The sequence below is a fragment of the Biomphalaria glabrata genome, chromosome 4, assembly GCF_947242115.1.
Source record: "Biomphalaria glabrata chromosome 4, xgBioGlab47.1, whole genome shotgun sequence".
Taxonomy (NCBI): Eukaryota; Metazoa; Mollusca; class Gastropoda; family Planorbidae; genus Biomphalaria; species Biomphalaria glabrata.
In genome coordinates this window covers 52,096,319-52,113,079 of record NC_074714.1, presented here as the reverse complement: position 1 = coordinate 52,113,079, position 16,761 = coordinate 52,096,319, and the positions used below count along the sequence as shown (strand labels likewise).

Here is a 16,761-nt window from a genome sequence, read left to right as displayed (position 1 = left end):
TGTTGTACTCATATTTATTGTTTTCACGTACATGATATGGAAAAAAAATACAGAAAGAAATAAGTTCGCAAACATTCCTGGGAAACATGACTAGCTCTCAGTCATAAAGATTTAAATATTGGCATTTTTATTATTCACAATTGCGTTACCACAATTGAACATATCTAATTTTAAATATTAACTCTAGATCTCCTAATAAGGAAAGTTGAACGCAGAGATATGGACGTAAATAAAAAATCCAGTCCATTCTTTTTTTCATCATCTGAAAGAAGGGAGATAAAATTGTTTTGATTATTTATTGTCATGAGTAATGTCCCTTATGCTATAAGTCTGTTTCTAAACACACACAAAATAAAAAAAAAACATGTAGCAAGCACTTGTAAACATCACGTTTGACAATAATTATCCGAGAGGTAAAAGGAAAAAAAAAAATCTATCGACTAGATATGTACAGTCCTTTCTTTGGAATGGTCACAGCATGTGTTTGTGGGGGTGTGAATGCCTTTGTTCATGTATGTGTAAAGACCACAACGATGTAAACGACCACATATGAAAAAGATAATAGAAATAATGAAATTAAGTAAAACTGACCACTAATCAAGCAATGATTTTTTTTCCACATAATAATGGATGTGGAGATAAAAACATGAAACGCTATAAAATGGTCTACAGCAGTGATGCCCAAAAATACGGCCTGCGGGCCACATCCGGCCCGCGATGCTGTTCTAACCGGCCCGCCGAAACTTTAGCACTACTGTAGAAAATCCCCCACTTCATAAAAAAAGGCTGACAAGTGCAACTTTTCCTACGTTAGGGCCCCCACTATTAATTTTTAACACATACACGTTTCTGAAATGGGAAGCAGGGAAAGTGAACGGATCTTAACTTTTTTTGTGGAACATGATAATAAGCCAATATCTTTAATTTACAAAGACATTGTAGCTGTTTAAACAATATTAATAACTCATAAGCAAACAAATATGGTGGCATTCATGGTTTGAACCGCGAATAAAAGATTGCTAAACTATGCCTAGAGCTTGGATGATCTAAGGCGATTCTAAGGGAACATTTTAAAAAAGAGGCAAGAATATGAGTTGGTGGTAAAACTAGCAACACAGTTGTTTACATTTTAAGTAGAGAAATGAAGCTATTTTCCGATGCGTAAAAAAAAAAGATAAACTTCCAATGTCTCTTTAATTATTTGTAATTTTCTTATCAAATAGTTTCAGATGGATTTCATTTCGTTTTTTGTAACTTTTCGGTCATGTGGCCCGCGATACGAGTGTTGGAAATTAAAATGTCCCGGAGGTCGAATTAGGTTGGGCATCACTGGTCTATAATAAAGCTTCTCGTTTACTCCAAATAATCCAATTGTATCAGATCATAAATACTTCTGGCCAGATTTGGCACAAGAAAAATAAAAAAAACATCGTGTGCCCAATCTGGCCAGAAGTATCTACATGATCTGGTACAATTGAATCCACTCAGCGTTTAAGGCAATAAACTTTAATACTTTTCAAAACATTGTAAAGATACAGTTTCACATTATTAGATAAGATCTATCTTTACACCAATGGAATATAAATTTATAAAATAGCAGATACTACTCACATAAGAAATGACATATTTAAAAGATTTAATAAAATATATATATATGAGTGAAAATAAATTGCAATATACATTTCAATGTCAAAATGTGTTTAATATATAAATTGACAATGTAGCAGTTACATTTTCTCACTTTGCATTTGAAAAATAAAAAACGAAAAATACGCATGTGTTATCGGTATGACATACATTAATTTAGAAATGCTAAATCCACTGATGAATATTTTAAAGAAGTGCCTAGTGAGTCAAAAGACACTAGAAGGAATCACAGTTAGAGAAGACCACACCTTTATAACTGGTGTCTCTCCTGGCTATTAAAACCTTTTTTTTTACTGGAAGATCATTCATACATCAGATTTCAAATACACCAGGCTATCATACAAAAGGACGTAACAGCAGTGGAGGCATCATATCAGTGGCGAAGCTAGGGTAGGGGAGGAGGGGGAGAATTTGAAAATCCCCCATGCCCCCATTTGAGGGGGGCCCCAAATGAGTGTTTTTTACATTAAAAATTAAATATTATGCAAAATGCAGGGGCCCCCAAAGAGGTCAAGCCCCCACGGCCCCCAAACGATGGAAAATTCCTAGCTACGCCCCTGCATCATATAATCAGAGTCTGATCAAGTTGGCGAATATTTATAGTCTTGCGTGCTTGTAGTGTGACGTCACCGTGAAACAAATTTAAGCAACACATTTTGGTTACGTCATAGAAAAGGTAAAAATGTTTTTATATATAAAAAAAAAGAACGTTTTATCACAAATGGTCACTCCTTCTATGGTCACTAATGGTTACTCCTGCTATGATCACAAATATTCACTCCTTCTTTCTATGGTCACTGATGGTTACTCCTGCTATGGTCACAAATATTCACTCCTTCTATGGTCACTAATGGTTACTCCTGCTATGGTCACAAATATTCACTCCTTCTATGGTCACTAATGGTCACTCCTTCTATGGTCACTAATGGTTACTCCTTCTATGGTCACTAATGGTTACTCCTTCTATGGTCACTAATGGTTACTCCTGCTATGGTCACAAATATTCACTCCTTCTATGGTCACTAATGCTCACTCTTTCTATGGTCACTAATGGTCACTCCTTCTATGGTCACAAATGGTCACTCCTTCTATGGTCACTAATGGACACTCTTTCTATGGTCACCAATATTCACTCCTTCTATGGTCTCTAATGGTCACTCCTTCTATGGTCACTAATGGTCACTCTTTCTATGTTCACTAATGGTCACTCCTTCTATGGTCACATATGATCAACGTAGCTTGTCTGGCACGACTTTCTCTCCATAGCTCTCCCTCAACGTATTGTAGCTCGGGGAGGAGGCTATGATGTTCTGTAGCTCCGAGTCTGTCCCCGAGCCTTCGGGGAAGCACCTCCGGTGGAAGTATGTCCGTAAATGGTACAGCCCGTGTAGACACAGCTGGGACACCATGCAAAGCATCATCCCGAGTACGGCAGTGCATATAGCCTCAACTGGTTGAGACCAGTTCATGAAATAATAGCCTCTGTGGCCTGAAAAGAAAAAGTGAAGACATTATTGCAACTAGAAAAGAGTGGGATGAATGACTGAGAGTCCAAAACCGATGGGCTGCGGCTTGGCCGCCTAACTAATAGGACTCGAGTTCGAAACTACTTGTTTGCCTATCTATTTTCATCCATCTAATAAAAAGTATTTCAATAAATAACTCGACTCAAGTCCAAAGATAAAGGAAAAGTGCAGAATTTCAGATGACCAAACGGGACCAATCGTAGCCTGCAAGTTTGGTCAAATCTTACACAGACACGGGATCTGTAAAGTTTCTTTTTCAGTGTCTGTTAAAGTTTATTTTTCAGTGTCTGTTAAAGTTTCTTTTTTACAGTGTCTGTTAAAGTTTCTTTTTCAGTGTCTGTTAAAGTTTCATTTTCAGTGAGTGTTAAAGTTTCTTTTTCAGTGAGTGTTTAAGTTTCTTTTTCAGTGTCTGTTAAAGTTTCTTTTTCAGTGTCTGTTAAAGTTTCTTTTTCAGTGAGTGTTAAAGTTTCTTTTTCAGTGAGTGTTAAAGTTTCTTTTTCAGTGAGTGTTAAAGTTTCTTTTTCAGTGTCTGTTAAAGTTTCTTTTTCAGTGTCTGTTAAAGTTTCTTTTTCAGTGTCTGTTAAAGTTTCTTTTTCAGTGTCTGTTATAGTTTCTTTTTCAGTGAGTGTTAAAGTTTCTTTTTCAGTGAGTGTTAAAGTTTCTTTTTCAGTGTCTGTTAAAGTTTCTTTTTCAGTGTCTGTTAAAGTTTCTTTTTCAGTGTCTGTTAAAGTTTCTTTTTCAGTGTCTGTTAAAGTTTCTTTTTCAGTGTCTGTTAAAGTTTCTTTTTCAGTGTCTGTTAAAGTTTCTTTTTCAGTGTCTGTTAAAGTTTCTTTTTCAGTGTCTGTTAAAGTTTCTTTTTCAGTGTCTGTTAAAGTTTCTTTTTCAGTGTCTGTTAAAGTTTCTTTTTCAGTGTCTGTTAAAGTTTCTTTTTCAGTGTCTGTTAAAGTTTCTTTTTCAGTGTCTGTTAAAGTTTCTTTTTCAGTGTCTGTTAAAGTTTCTTTTTCAGTGTCTGTTAAAGTTTCTTTTTCAGTGTCTGTTAAAGTTTCTTTTTCAGTGTCTGTTAAAGTTTCTTTTTCAGTGAGTGTTAAAGTTTCTTTTTCAGTGAGTGTTAAAGTTTCTTTTTCAGTGAGTGTTAAAGTTTCTTTTTCAGTGTCTGTTAAAGTTTCTTTTTCAGTGTCTGTTAAAGTTTCTTTTTCAGTGTCTGTTAAAGTTTCTTTTTCAGTGTCTGTTATAGTTTCTTTTTCAGTGAGTGTTAAAGTTTCTTTTTCAGTGAGTGTTAAAGTTTCTTTTTCAGTGTCTGTTAAAGTTTCTTTTTCAGTGTCTGTTAAAGTTTCTTTTTCAGTGTCTGTTAAAGTTTCTTTTTCAGTGTCTGTTAAAGTTTCTTTTTCAGTGTCTGTTAAAGTTTCTTTTTCAGTGTCTGTTAAAGTTTCTTTTTCAGTGTCTGTTAAAGTTTCTTTTTCAGTGTCTGTTAAAGTTTCTTTTTCAGTGTCTGTTAAAGTTTCTTTTTCAGTGTCTGTTAAAGTTTCTTTTTCAGTGTCTGTTAAAGTTTCTTTTTCAGTGTCTGTTAAAGTTTCTTTTTCAGTGTCTGTTAAAGTTTCTTTTTCAGTGTCTGTTAAAGTTTCTTTTTCAGTGTCTGTTAAAGTTTCTTTTTCAGTGTCTGTTAAAGTTTCTTTTTCAGTGTCTGTGAAAGTTTCTTTTTCAGTGTCTGTTAAAGTTTCTTTTTCAGTGTCTGTTAAAGTTTTTTTTTCAGTGACTGTTAAAGGTTCTTTTTCAGTGTCTGTTAAAGTTTCTTTTTCAGTGTCTGTTAAAGTTTCTTTTTCAGTGTCTGTTAAAGTTTCTTTTTCAGTGTCTGTTAAAGTTTCTTTTTCAGTGTCTGTTAAAGTTTCTTTTTCAGTGTCTGTTAAAGTTTCTTTTTCAGTGTCTGTTAAAGTTTCTTTTTCAGTGTCTGTTAAAGTTTCTTTTTCAGTGTCTGTTAAAGTTTCTTTTTCAGTGTCTGTTAAAGTTTCTTTTTCAGTGTCTGTTAAAGTTTCTTTTTCAGTGTCTGTTAAAGTTTCTTTTTCAGTGTCTGTTAAAGTTTCTTTTTCAGTGTCTGTTAAAGTTTCTTTTTCAGTGTCTGTTAAAGTTTCTTTTTCAGTGACTGTTAAAGGTTCTTTTTCAGTGTCTGTTAAAGTTTCTTTTTCAGTGTCTGTTAAAGTTTCTTTTTCAGTGTCTGTTAAAGTTTCTTTTTCAGTGTCTGTTAAAGTTTCTTTTTCAGTGTCTGTTAAAGTTTCTTTTTCAGTGTCTGTTAAAGTTTCTTTTTCAGTGTCTGTTAAAGTTTCTTTTTCAGTGTCTGTTAAAGTTTCTTTTTCAGTGTCTGTTAAAGTTTCTTTTTCAGTGTCTGTTAAAGTTTCTTTTTCAGTGTCTGTTAAAGTTTCTTTTTCAGTGTCTGTTAAAGTTTCTTTTTCAGTGTCTGTTAAAGTTTTTTTTTCAGTGTCTGTTAAAGTTTCTTTTTCAGTGTCTGTTAAAGTTTCTTTTTCAGTGTCTGTTAAAGTTTCTTTTTCAGTGTCTGTTAAAGTTTCTTTTTCAGTGACTGTTAAAGGTTCTTTTTCAGTGTCTGTTAAAGTTTCTTTTTCAGTGTCTGTTAAAGTTTCTTTTTCAGTGTCTGTTAAAGTTTCTTTTTCAGTGTCTGTTAAAGTTTCTTTTTCAGTGTCTGTTAAAGTTTCTTTTTCAGTGTCTGTTAAAGTTTCTTTTTCAGTGTCTGTTAAAGTTTCTTTTTCAGTGTCTGTTAAAGTTTCTTTTTCAGTGTCTGTTAAAGTTTCTTTTTCAGTGTCTGTTAAAGTTTCTTTTTCAGTGTCTGTTAAAGTTTCTTTTTCAGTGTCTGTTAAAGTTTCTTTTTCAGTGTCTGTTAAAGTTTCTTTTTCAGTGTCTGTTAAAGTTTCTTTTTCAGTGTCTGTTAAAGTTTCTTTTTCAGTGTCTGTTAAAGTTTCTTTTTCAGTGTCTGTTAAAGTTTCTTTTTCAGTGTCTGTTAAAGTTTCTTTTTCAGTGTCTGTTAAAGTTTCTTTTTCAGTGTCTGTTAAAGTTTCTTTTTCAGTGTCTGTTAAAGTTTCTTTTTCAGTGTCTGTTAAAGTTTCTTTTTCAGTGACTGTTAAAGGTTTTTTTTCAGTGTCTGTTAAAGTTTCTTTTTCAGTGTCTGTTAAAGTTTCTTTTTCAGTGTCTGTTAAAGTTTCTTTTTCAGTGTCTGTTAAAGTTTCTTTTTCAGTGACTGTTAAAGGTTTTTTTTCAGTGTCTGTTAAAGTTTCTTTTTCAGTGTCTGTTAAAGTTTCTTTTTCAGTGTCTGTTAAAGTTTCTTTTTCAGTGTCTGTTAAAGTTTCTTTTTCAGTGTCTGTTAAAGTTTCTTTTTCAGTGTCTGTTAAAGTTTCTTTTTCAGTGTCTGTTAAAGTTTCTTTTTCAGTGTCTGTTAAAGTTTCTTTTTCAGTGTCTGTTAAAGTTTCTTTTTCAGTGTCTGTTAAAGTTTCTTTTTCAGTGTCTGTTAAAGTTTCTTTTTCAGTGAGTGTTAAAGTTTCTTTTTCAGTGAGTGTTAAAGTTTCTTTTTCAGTGAGTGTTAAAGTTTCTTTTTCAGTGAGTGTTAAAGTTTCTTTTTCAGTGTCTGTTAAAGGTTCTTTTTCAGTGTCTGTTAAAGTTTCTTTTTCAGTGTCTGTTAAAGTTTCTTTTTCAGTGAGTGTTAAAGTTTCTTTTTCAGTGAGTGTTAAAGTTTCTTTTTCAGTGAGTGTTAAAGTTTCTTTTTCAGTGAGTGTTAAAGTTTCTTTTTCAGTGTCTGTTAAAGTTTCTTTTTCAGTGTCTGTTAAAGTTTCTTTTTCAGTGTCTGTTAAAGTTTCTTTTTCAGTGTCTGTTAAAGTTTCTGTCACCGGGTTATTTTATATGTTATGAATGTGGCTGTAGTTATCAATGTAGGCGTGGTGGTGACATTGGGTTCTTGTTACAAATCACTGAATAATGAAATGACGCTGGGTGTAGCAGATACAATAAGTTTAATATAACACCACATAGTGAATACACCATACAATTCGACCCAGGAATGGTCAGTATTAATCCAACAGTAATATACGAATATCACAACTTAGTACTTATTCTATAACCAACTACTTTAAACATCTAACTCTACTGCTTATATATTAAGTGACTCAATACAAGTGCTTGCTACAAGATCTCTATGTGGACTGACTGCCTTTAACTCTCTGGTTCACCTAAGGTCAAAAGTGTTCACCTTAGTGCAACATGGGTTGTGAATAAGATTCACAATATGGAATTAACATACACAATACAGAATTAGGGTTTCTACTCTATGGCACCAACTTTGAGGTGGTGACATTACCTATCACCCCCCTTTTGAAAAAAATTTTGAAGAAATTTTTTTCAGCTTGACGACATAATTATCATAAGTAGGATCAATTGGAATTCTTGGGGTCTATGAAATGTACAATTGCAGAGTTCAAATAGAACTACAAACTTGCAATAAAATATACAATATGACAGTATTACACTAAATATTTGCTAAATCAAAAAAAATTCATACAAGGGCAAAATTCTCTAATCCATCATATTCTTGTAAGGCAATTCAAATAATTCTCTGAGTCAAATACTTAACATCCCAAATAATTCTTTATATGTAGTTCTAATATATACATCAATGTTCAAATGTGTTCAATATTTACAAGTCTTTTTCATAATAATATGTGCAAAGTGTGACAAAAATTTCAATGACAATCTCCTATGTCACAATGTGAAAAATTAATACAAGTTTTTATTCACAATATCTATTTATAAAAAATCTTTGACACTATAGCAATGTTAGAAGTCTGGTTTTTTGACACCAATAGTACAATATGTACAAATCATGTAGAAAATGTTACAAGTAAGTCTCAATATGTAAGTGATAAGTATAGAAAAATTCAAAATATATGTGTCAAAATTCAAGATCAAATTGATTAATGATCATTGTTACAAATTCAATGTATCTGTTTACTTCAATATGAGGTTTGATATCTCCATAAAAAATTGTTGTGCATTAATATTACACAAGTAAATATGTATAATTCAAGTATCAAAATATTTGCTCAAAAGTATGAACATCAAATCAAAATAAATATCTTTCATAGTGCTTGTTGCATGCACCTTATGTTTCAATTAAGTATTTCTCCATATGACAGTTCAAATAATTTGTAGCTAGTAATGGCAAAAGTTTAATGTTACATTGTTTATCAAATAATTATTGAGTACAAAGTTCAAAAAACTCTTTTGTCAAAAAAAATTCAACTGAGAAAATGTGTCAGTTGTGATACAATCTTTGAGTTTACATTAATTTGTTCAAGCATATATATACAAGCATAACATCCTACTAGTTTAGTTGTATTCATTTTAATCTGTTGTGAAAAAATGTGTAAGTCCAATTTAAAAGAATAATATCAAGTGTCTCTTTCAGTACTTGAAATATCAAAAAGTTTGTACAACAATCTTCTTGTTTACATCAATGATTGTTACAAAAAAATATAGTCCATAAGAATAGTTTGAGAAAAATGTTTTCAAAAAAATACAAGTGTATGTCAATATTTGATTACACTAATTGACATTAAATAAATAAGTTACATTATAAATCAATCTCCTTTTTTCAATAGTATTGAAAAATGTGACTAAGTTATATAATTGTGATAAATGACATAGTAAAAAAAATTGCAATCTTGTTTACAATAGCTGTAGAAAAACTTTTGTCCAAGTTGTTCTCAATACAATGAGAAAAAATAATGTTTACATTGCATGGAAAAAATTAAGCTAGGTACTGAATAAGTTGGGAAAAATTCAATATTTGTTTACATTGTTGAGTACAAAAATGTTATTCTTGTTGACAAAAGAATGTGAAAAAAATTGTTGGTTACAATGTAGTAATCAAATTCCAAAGTTTGTTTACAAATAGAGTTTGTTTTTTTTTTTTTTTAAAAAATGAAGTCTTAGTTCTAGTTCAATGTTTACAAATAGTACTCATTGTTTACAAAATAATGCTCAATGTTCACAAAATGACATCATAGCTGGTTGTAAAAATAATTTTTTACTTTAAGGTGTGAATCTTAAATCTTTGACATTTAGCAATACAAGTTTTGACTAACATGACATAGATCATTATCTAAGTCATTCTGATTATCTTGAATATATCTGGACATAAAATCAGCAATAACATTATCTTTCCCTTTTATTTGTTTTATTTCAAAATGGAAATCAGCTAGGATCATGGTCCATCTTGTAATTCTACTATTAGTATTTGCTTTAACATTTAGAGTGGTTAATGGTTTATGATCTGTAAATATTAGGAAAAATCTGCCTAACAGATGTCTTTTTAGTCGCAGTGTACACCACACTATGGCTAAACATTCTTTTTCTATGGTACTGTATCTTATTTCTGCCCTGGATAATCTTCTACTAAGATATTCAATGGGGACCAGATTATTGTCATCTCTCTGCATAAGACATGCTCCTATGGCAGTGTCAGATGCGTCTGTGTATAATTCAAATACTTTATCTTTACTGGGTATATGTAATCTCTTATCATCATTAAATATTTCTTTGAGTTTATCTACTGCTTCTCTACATTCTTTAGAAGCTGCAATTATTTTCTTATATGTGTCCTTGTTGCTGTTCTTTACTTTTAATAAGTCATAAAGAGGAGATATTAATTGTGTATAGTTACTAATAAATTTCTTGTAAAAATTAAATAATCCTATAATGGCTTGAATGTCTTTTTTAGTTTCTGGTGGTTTAACTTGCATTATTTTATTTAGGTTGCTTCTAGTAGGCCTTATTTGTTTGTTTCCTATTTCATAGCCTAAAAATTCTATTTTAGTTTTCCCTATATGTAGTTTATCAGGGGCTATAGTCAACTTGTTCTCCCTCAGCCTATTTAATACTTGTTTGAGAGTTTTAATGTGATTTTCCCAAGTTTTTGAAAATATGCAGATATCATCCACGTAGAAAACTACATCTTCTATTCCCTCCAGCAACTTGGCCATACATTTTTGGAATGTTGCCGTACTGTTCACTAAGCCAAATGGCATCACATTCCATTGGTACACTCCTACTAGACCTGGCAAATTGCAGCTGAACGCGGCAAACTTTTTGGATCTCTCCTCCATCTCTATTTGCCAGAACCCACGGTTCAAATCACAAGTGGTAAATATTTCTGAGCTTCCTATTTTTTCTATCAACTGTTCTGGTAGAGGTAGTGGTTCTGCATCAATCACTGTTTTGCTATTCAATTCTCTAAAATCACAGCACACACGTAGAGTGTTATCTTTCTTTTTGACTATTACTATTGGGGACACATATTCACTTTGTTCATCTACCCTTCTGATTGTTCCATCCTTCAGTAACTTATTTAATTCTTCTTTAACTTTGTCACAGTATGCTGTTGGTATTGTATAGTTTTTTTTTTTTATTGCAGAATAGTCTTTCAATCTGATTTTATGCTGAATTATGCTTGTCCTCCCTAGTTGATTTGTAATCACATCCTTGTACTCTCTCAATACATTTTCTACTTGCTCTTCATTTGCTGCTGGTGTTTCAATATGTTGGGATACAGCACAGGCATGAAGAAAAAAATTTAGTTCGCTATCTGTCTCATCTTCAAATATCTCACATTCTTCTGCATCATTGCCTTGTACTACCATAGCATGTTCTCTTCTGGGACTACCTTTCAGTTTGTTGACATGTAATTTCCTCACTATTCCATTCATCTCAACTTCATATGTTACGTTTCCTACTTTCTTTTCAATGGTATATGGACCATCATAAAATTCTTCCTCATCTCGCATTTTTACGTAAACTGTATCTCCTTCTTCAAATTCTCTTAACACTCTATTTTTGTTTTTAATGTCTCTGTGTTTCTTTGTGCTTCTTTTAATATTCTCTTGTGCCGTTTTGACCGCATATGTTAACTGATTTTTGTTCTTCACTATAAGTGGGAAATCTTCTTCTTTAATCTCAAGCATGTTTTGTTTCCATAAATGTAATGGTCCTCTCATTTTTCTGTTATGCACTAATTCATATGGAGAGAAACCTGTTGATTCGTTCTTGGCTTCACGGTACGCAAACAATATATATGGTAGCATCTCATCCCAGTTGTTTGGGTTTTCCATACATACTTTGTCCAACATAATCTTCATAGATTTATTCCAACGTTCTACAATACTGTTCGCTTGTGCATGGTAAACTGTACTAAAGACTTGATTGACTTCTGTTAACTTTGCGAATGCGGCTGTTAGGGCCGCTTTAAACTGAGTTCCGTTATCACTGACAATGGTTCTAGGAAAGCCTATCATGGTAAATAATAGTAATAACGTCTGACATATCGTACTTGCATCAATGTGTTTTAATGGGAAAGCTTCAGGCCAGCGTGTGGCAAAATCCATGAATGATAATATGTATCTATTTCCTTTAGCTGTTACTGTTGGAAGTTCAGCTATGTCCATAGCTAGTTTTTCGAATGGTGTCTCTACTGTATCTGTTTCTTGTAGAGGTGCTTTGTGTTTCCCTGTGATTGGATTTCTTCTTATGCACTGTACACAACTCTTAGTATATGCCTTCACTTCTTGCTCCATCTTTGGCCAGAAACAGTTGTGTCTTATTTTCTCTAGTGTTCTTGTGTAAGCCATATGTCCAGCCAAGGGACTGTCATGACATGTTTCAATGATGCTTTTTCTCAATTGCTGAGGTATTACTATTTGTAGCACTTCATTTCCATTTCTTATTTTCTTATGCTTTATAGCTACTCCATTTATTTTGCTGTATGGTCCTTCAGTTCTGTTGCATAAATTCTTGCATATGTTCGAAATTGTTGGATCATTTTGCTGCATCTCAATTAATTCATCTTTGTTGACATTCATGTTTGGAATTATGGCCATAAAAGATTTGTCTTTCTTGTCATTTTTTATTTTTGATGTGTTCTCCATTTGACACTCTATATGTACAGTATCTTTGTTTGAAATATACTGTTTGCCTTTATTTCTTTCACTGGTCACTTCACTTGTGTCTATGTTTCTGCTTTCCTTATCTAATTTAGCTTGAGCTCTTGTTGTTACTGCAGCTACTTCTATATTTTCTTGATTTACACTATTAGCCCATTTTACTAAGGCTTCTTCTGACAGTTCAACTATATTCTCTATGTTCCCTATAATTAGTTCTTCAGCTGGGTTGTTCATTACTATGGCTTTGTATTGACCAGTGAACCATGGTGATTCAATGAAAACTAATGCTGTTTCACATTCTTCCCATAAGTCTTTATTCGCATAAGTCAGTGTGACCTTGTCTTCAAGTATCTGTTCAGGTTTTACTAGTGATTTCTTCACAATGATTGAGGTGCAGCCGCTGTCACGTAATGCATATACCTTAATGCCATCCACATAGGCAGGATACACTTTTAATTTGGCTACCTTTGTCTGTATATATGCTACTGTTTCATATTCTATTGGTCTTTCAGTTGCTACAGCTGCTATGTTTTGTCTGGTATGATTGTTATTGTGGTAAGTATGTTGTCTATCTTGAAATTGGTCTCTTCTAGACATTCTGTTGTTTTGCCATCTTCTGTTTGTTTGATGTGATCTACTGTTAGTTGGACTGTAGCTTTGCCATGTTCTTCTGTTATATTGTTGTTGATAGGATCTATTATAGTTAGGACTGAAGCTCTGGAAGGTTCTGTTATCTCTTCCATATCTATGGTTTCTATTTACATGTTGTTGTTTTTCTGATGCCATTCTCTTTCTGCACTCTGCTTTGGTGTGACCCAATATGCCACAGAAAAAACATTGTATGCTCTTGGCATATTTAAATTTATTTGTAGTTCTTGGATGGTTTTCTGTCACTGTTGCAGCTACATTGTACAATTCCCTTTTGTCAATGGTGATGTTTGGGTGGGAGTCCTTGTATGTTGTTAAGTTTGATATCAATTCAGCTTCATTTTTTATTTTTCTCTCCTTTAGGAATGAGAATGCTGCATCTGTAACATTAATTAGCACATTCTCAATGAGAAAAAAATCTAATATCTGTTTGGGGTCATCTAAGTTGCAGTTTGCGAGTTGTAGCCACTTTGTCATGTTCTGGCGCATGTCATGTATTGTTCTTTTTAAATCTGCATTCTTTGCTAGTTTTATTTCCCTAAAAAGTTTTCGATAGTGCTCCTCCGTTTTGCCAAAATGTTCAATTAGTCTTTGTTTCACTGTGTTGTAGTCTTTTCTTTGCTCCATAGTTAGTGTGTCGATGATGTTTAGTGGTTCACCTCTTAGGTTAGCTAGAAGTTGTTGAGCCATTTGTGCACTATTCATATTTGCTGTTTGACAGATGTATTCAAATTGAATAATGAAATTTTCTAATGTGTCTTCTTTTGGATCAAAGTTCCTAAATTTGCTATGATACTGATGATGAGATGAAGTTTGACTTGCTGAATTGTCTTTATTTTCTTTTGCTAGTTTTGCCATTTTTTCTTCATGTTCTTTTAATTTTATTTCATGCTGGCGTTCTTTTTCTTTCTCTAAGTTTTCTTGTTCTTTCTCTCTGAGTCTTCTTTCATGTAGCCTTTCTTCCCGTTGCTTGTCTTTTTCTACTCTAATTCTATCTATTTCAATTTTAATGAATGCAGCTCTATCATCTTCTTTTAACTTTAGTTTATCCACTATCTCTATTAGTTTCTCATACTCAGCCATTTTCAAAGATTCAAATTAGTAATATAGTTAATTAATAGATATGTGTACACTAGGTAGTTGTAAATGAATATTGTACGATAAATAATTATTATAGCTCAAATAGTAATTGCAGGTAATAGTAGATATATATTTTGTGCGAAACAATTGAGGTTATGAGGTATCTTAAGTTATTCTTGGTACTTTGTCTAGTTCGTAATGTAATACTTTACTGATCAATTATGTGATTATGTATTTCTAGTATCTCCACTTGCAATGTAAAAATTTATTGCAACAAATAATTCACAATTATGTGAGCCTTATTAGTCTGATAAATAGTGATCAATGTAATATGTTAAGTTTCTGCTTTTTCACTAATCAGTGTCCATACAAATAGTATCAAAATAGTTGAATGTGCTCAAAGTATATATTATTTACAATCAATCTTGTCACAATCTCAAATCAAAATATATCCCATAGTGTATCAAGTGTGTAGTGTAGTGTTGATAATAATAAAAAATAGGTTGAAATAAGAAGTAAAATAAATATATATATTAATAAGTAATTAGACAAACATAAATACACTATAGATACTAAACAGTCTGCTTTAAAGAGACATTACAAGATAGTAGAAATAGTAGACAAAAGAATTACAATGAGAAATAACAATGACACAAAAAAAATTCAACAGATGTAAACAAGACAATATCAACACAAGAGTTTAACAATATGATAGATACTTGACGAAATACAAACTTAACTAATACAGCTATACGATCAAGTATTTACTTTATCTAAAGAGTCCCTACCAATACCTGGATGCTTACTTGAAAAAAAATATAAATGCTCAGACTCAATAGATAATTAAATTTAGTCCCTAAAGTCAAATGTATATATAAATACAAATGTAAACAATGAAAAAAAATTGTGGTGTAGTTCAAGAGAACTAATCAATACTGATAATACTAAAGGGTAATTAAAGTTACTTCCCTTAAATATTCACTTGATGCTTGACTTGTACATAAAGTTCCGGTGATGCTCCACATAAAATATGTCCACGGTACAATTCATACGTAATCCACTTGCTAAATCCGCAGCACAACGGTACAGTTCATAAGTAATCCACTTGTTAAATCCACAGCACAATGGTACAGTTCATAAGTAATCCACTTGTTAAATCCACAGTACAATGTTAAATGATACGGTACTCAAGTTCTTGAACAATAGTAATCCAATAAATACTTCATATGTTTGACAGATAATCCATTAAACAATTCATATAGTTGACAAGTAATCCAATAAATAATTCATGTGCTTGATAGGTAATCCACTGTTTCGTACAGTTGCTGAAACAACTATAAATAACTAAAAATGACCTTAGGTAGTGACGACAAGAGAGGTCTAAGAGTGAGAGCGCTCTCTTATTAACTGTGCTGTTAGACAGCGACAATATGAGTGTGTCATTAGAATTATGACGAGCACTCGATGTAGATGATTCTTGAATATGTCAGCTACTTCGACTGACCATATATCAGCTGTCTTCAAACGATGACTTGAATGACTTGTAGTACTAGATTTTCACCCACACCGGTTGTAGTATCACGGTTGTCTAGTTTCGTCCACGCAGGTTGTCTCAGCATATCATGTTAAAGTGACTTTGAACAATGCTGTCATAAATGTCGTTTTCGGCCGCTTCTGACACCATAGAAATGTCATTTTCTGACAATAAATGACTTGCACTTTGGACACTTCTGACACCATAAATGTCACCGTGTTATTTTATATGTTATGAATGTGGCTGTAGTTATCAATGTAGGCGTGGTGGTGACATTGGGTTCTTGTTACAAATCACTGAATAATGAAATGACGCTGGGTGTAGCAGATACAATAAGTTTAATATAACACCACATAGTGAATACACCATACAATTCGACCCAGGAATGGTCAGTATTAATCCAACAGTAATATACGAATATCACAACTTAGTACTTATTCTATAACCAACTACTTTAAACATCTAACTCTACTGCTTATATATTAAGTGACTCAATACAAGTGCTTGCTACAAGATCTCTATGTGGACTGACTGCCTTTAACTCTCTGGTTCACCTAAGGTCAAAAGTGTTCACCTTAGTGCAACATGGGTTGTGAATAAGATTCACAATATGGAATTAACATACACAATACAGAATTAGGGTTTCTACTCTATGGCACCAACTTTGAGGTGGTGACAGTTTCTTTTTCAGTGTCTGTTAAAGTTTCTTTTTCAGTGTCTGTTAAAGTTTCTTTTTCAGTGTCTGTTAAAGTTTCTTTTTCAGTGTCTGTTAAAGTTTCTTTTTCAGTGAGTGTTAAAGTTTCTTTTTTAGTGAGTGTTAAAGTTTCTTTTTCAGTGAGTGTTAAAGTTTCTTTTTCAGTGAGTGTTAAAGTTTCTTTTTCAGTGTCTGTTAAAGTTTCTTTTTCAGTGTCTGTTAAAGTTTCTTTTTCAGTGTCTGTTAAAGTTTCTTTTTCAGTGTCTGTTAAAGTTTCTTTTTCAGTGTCTGTTAAAGTTTCTTTTTCAGTGTCTGTTAAAGTTTCTTTTTCAGTGTCTGTTAAAGTTTCTTTTTCAGTGTCTGTTAAAGTTTCTTTTTCAGTGACTGTTAAAGGTTTTTTTTCAGTGTCTGTTAAAGTTTCTTTTTCAGTGACTGTTAAAGGTTTTTTTTCAGTGTCTGCGCATGTCGTCGGCAATGGAACAAAAAAACGGTGAAAGTCATTCTGACTGTTGCTGTCAACACCAAATTATGTCTTTATTTACATTGTGCTATGCATACAAGTGATTATTGTTACTAAATAAAGGCGAGGCAACATTGAGGCAAATGCAGGCAATACTGTAAGAAACCAAACCTGCCCATGTTTGG

General features: G+C 32.5%; 1 protein-coding gene across 3 annotated transcripts in view; it reads right to left on the bottom strand.

Moving 5' to 3' along the window:
• Positions 1-16,761, bottom strand: part of LOC106053083 (protein rolling stone-like) — a 112,364-nt gene continuing 95,603 nt past the window's right edge. For all 3 annotated transcript variants that reach the window (XM_056028176.1, XM_056028175.1, XM_056028177.1), the window contains one exon: positions 1-3,136. In XM_056028176.1, coding sequence (XP_055884151.1) covers positions 2,877-3,136 — 260 coding nt within the window. In that variant the 3' untranslated portion in view covers positions 1-2,876. The remainder of the gene's footprint in view (positions 3,137-16,761) is intronic.